The 2,396-nt window shown below is 56.8% G+C and overlaps 1 protein-coding gene across 1 annotated transcript in view; it reads right to left on the bottom strand.

The window, feature by feature from the left end:
- The window catches only part of LOC104986137 (putative E3 ubiquitin-protein ligase UNKL), a 21,639-nt gene that overhangs the window by 9,812 nt on the left and 9,431 nt on the right, over nucleotides 1-2,396 (bottom strand). Inside the window, exon 7 of the mRNA XM_010836600.1 lies at nucleotides 262-439. Within this exon, the coding sequence (XP_010834902.1) occupies nucleotides 262-439 (178 nt within the window). The remainder of the gene's footprint in view (nucleotides 1-261; nucleotides 440-2,396) is intronic.

Genomic DNA, 2,396 nt, shown 5'->3' with positions numbered 1-2,396 from the left:
GGTCACCGTCGAATCTACAGGCCCCCGTCATTTCTCTGAAGCCTCGGGCTCTCGGTGGTGCTGCCGCTCTGGCCCGCCAGAGGGCGCCATATCCCCTCTGCCGCTTGTGGCGCCCAGCGAGGTAGGCGCTCTCCCCGGGCAGCACGGCCGGAGTGGCAGGTGACCACCGGAAACGCTCTTCTGCAAAGGAACGTGCGCACACACGCGTGCACCGGAAGGTGTCAAGGCAAGTGCAGAGAGGCAGCAGAGCCCCGGGCTTACCTGGGACGCCCTCGCCGGCACTGCCAGAAGGGTCGAGCGGGTGGGTGCGGGCCGAGAGGGCGGGCAGAGCGGTGGGCGAGGAGCCGCCTGAGCCGGTGCTGGACGCCAGGCTGGACGCGAGGCTGGAACTCACGCTGGGAGCGAGGGGGTGACCCACGGCCAACACCGCAAGGTGGCTCTGTGCAAAGACACAACAGGATGAGCCAGCGCTGGGCTCGTGGACAGCAACGTGATCACGGCCGCGCAGTGACAGAGGACACTGGGGGACAGAGACAACAGAGTCACAACGGACAGGCCAGGTTGCTTCGCTCCCCACAGCAGACCAGAGAGCCAACTACTCTTCCAGATATTCTAGAGGGAGGGGCTTTAAACGTCTGGTTAGTTAGAAACTGTCGCTGCAGAATCTTAAGCTGCTACCACCCAGGGATGGGAACAAGTGCATCCAGAGAGTGTCATTCTTTATAGTGACAATAGTAAGAATCATGGTAATAGCGATGCAGAGCAGAAAGAAAGAAGCTACCACGGCACGAGCAGACAGCCAGCAATGCTTCTGATGACTTCGATGAAATAACCTTGTAATCTCATTATCCAACAACAAAAATAAAAGATTGGGGCAATTCGCATTATCTTTATTTGATAGATTAAAAGGAAAAGAACTGGCACAATCTTGGATAAACAGCCAGGAACGTGGAGGGCACTGCACACAGTAAAGGCAGCAATAAAAATGAACCAGGACTGAGTCATGAAGTCAGGCCTCGGGGCTTTCCAAGGTCACCAGGAAACCAGGAGTCAGAGGCTATAGCAAAGTGAGACGGTGCGTTGTCTGGGCTGTCCTGTCGGGGCCCAGGGACTCAGGGTTCTGTGGCTGCAGGAGGAGACGGAGGTCCTGGGGAGGAGCGGACGGCACCCACACGCAGGAAGGGGTCCCCAAAGCAGCTCTGAGCACCAATTGCCCGCAAGAGCCAGCAGGCCAGCCTCACGGCCATGGCGTCCCCTGGGCATTCCAGCAGACCCTTCAAACAAGTAGAAAGCTCAGGGTCCCAGGGTCCCTCTTAGATGGCTTTCCGATACTGCTCCCCAACCCCTGTTCACTGTCCCTGGAGCCTGGCTTGGGGACAGGACGGAGGGGGTCCCTGGGTGTAGGTGAGCACTGGCTGGTAGATGAACCTGGCCAGCCTGCTCACAGAGCCTGAGGGGGTATAGCTCATATATCACATCAGAAACTGCCCACCCCTCTCGAAGTGCCCCGCCATGCATCCCACTCCTCTCCAGGCCCTTCCTCCACAGCCCTGAGACCACAGCCACAGTGCCCTGTTGGCTATGCTACTGTTAACATTTCACGTTTCAGATTCTTAATGAGCAACGTCTTGATTTCAATATCTTTTTAAAAAGTCACAAAGTAACTGGGTTGTATTTTTACTTTCAATCATCCTGCTGACTTCAGAGATGGCTTCAGAACTTCCTAATGGCAAAAAGTCCTGATTATCTCCCTCTGAAAAGTCCCCTGGGAGGCACCCTTGGAGCACCAAGAAAACCAGCAGAAGAGAAACAGCAACACCCTGTCCACTTGGGGATTTAAAAGAAAGCACTGAGCAGAGACAAGTGACAATCGAGCAGAGGGTGTGTGCTCGTTGTCTGCCGACCAGGCCCCAGCCTTGCAAAGCTGGCGAAACTCCCTCCGCCTTTCCACAGTGGCAGAAAAACACGCGTCCCATGTCTGAAAAAAATCCCTGCTTCTCAAACAACTCGGTTAAACGAGCACACGGGAAGCTGGGTGGCACAGAACAGAGAGAAAGGGTCCGACTCGGGGGAAGCCTCCGTGTAGCCTCGCAACTCCCGCAGAGGTGAGAACGAGCCCAGGTTGTGACCCAAGAGGGAGCCAGGCTCACCAACGGACGCTGTCGTGGGCTCAGCTGGAACTGACATGGGGGTCCTGACCCCCCTGCACCTCTGGGCGGGACCTGACTGGGAGTCGGGTCTTCACCAAGGGAATCAAGTTAAGACGAGGTCGTCAGGGCAGGTCCTGATCGACAGGACTCATGTCCTGATGGCAAAAGGACGACTGCAGACAGACACAGATGCAGAGGGAAGACGGCGCCCACTGGCAGACGGCAGAGGGTGGCCCCAGGAAGAAC

This window comes from Bison bison, unplaced genomic scaffold (assembly GCF_000754665.1).
Source record: "Bison bison bison isolate TAMUID 2011002044 unplaced genomic scaffold, Bison_UMD1.0 scf7180017845683, whole genome shotgun sequence".
NCBI classification, from domain to species: Eukaryota; Metazoa; Chordata; class Mammalia; order Artiodactyla; family Bovidae; genus Bison; species Bison bison.
The sequence above is the reverse complement of the archived record's forward strand: the minus strand, read 5'-3'. Positions and strand labels throughout refer to the sequence as shown.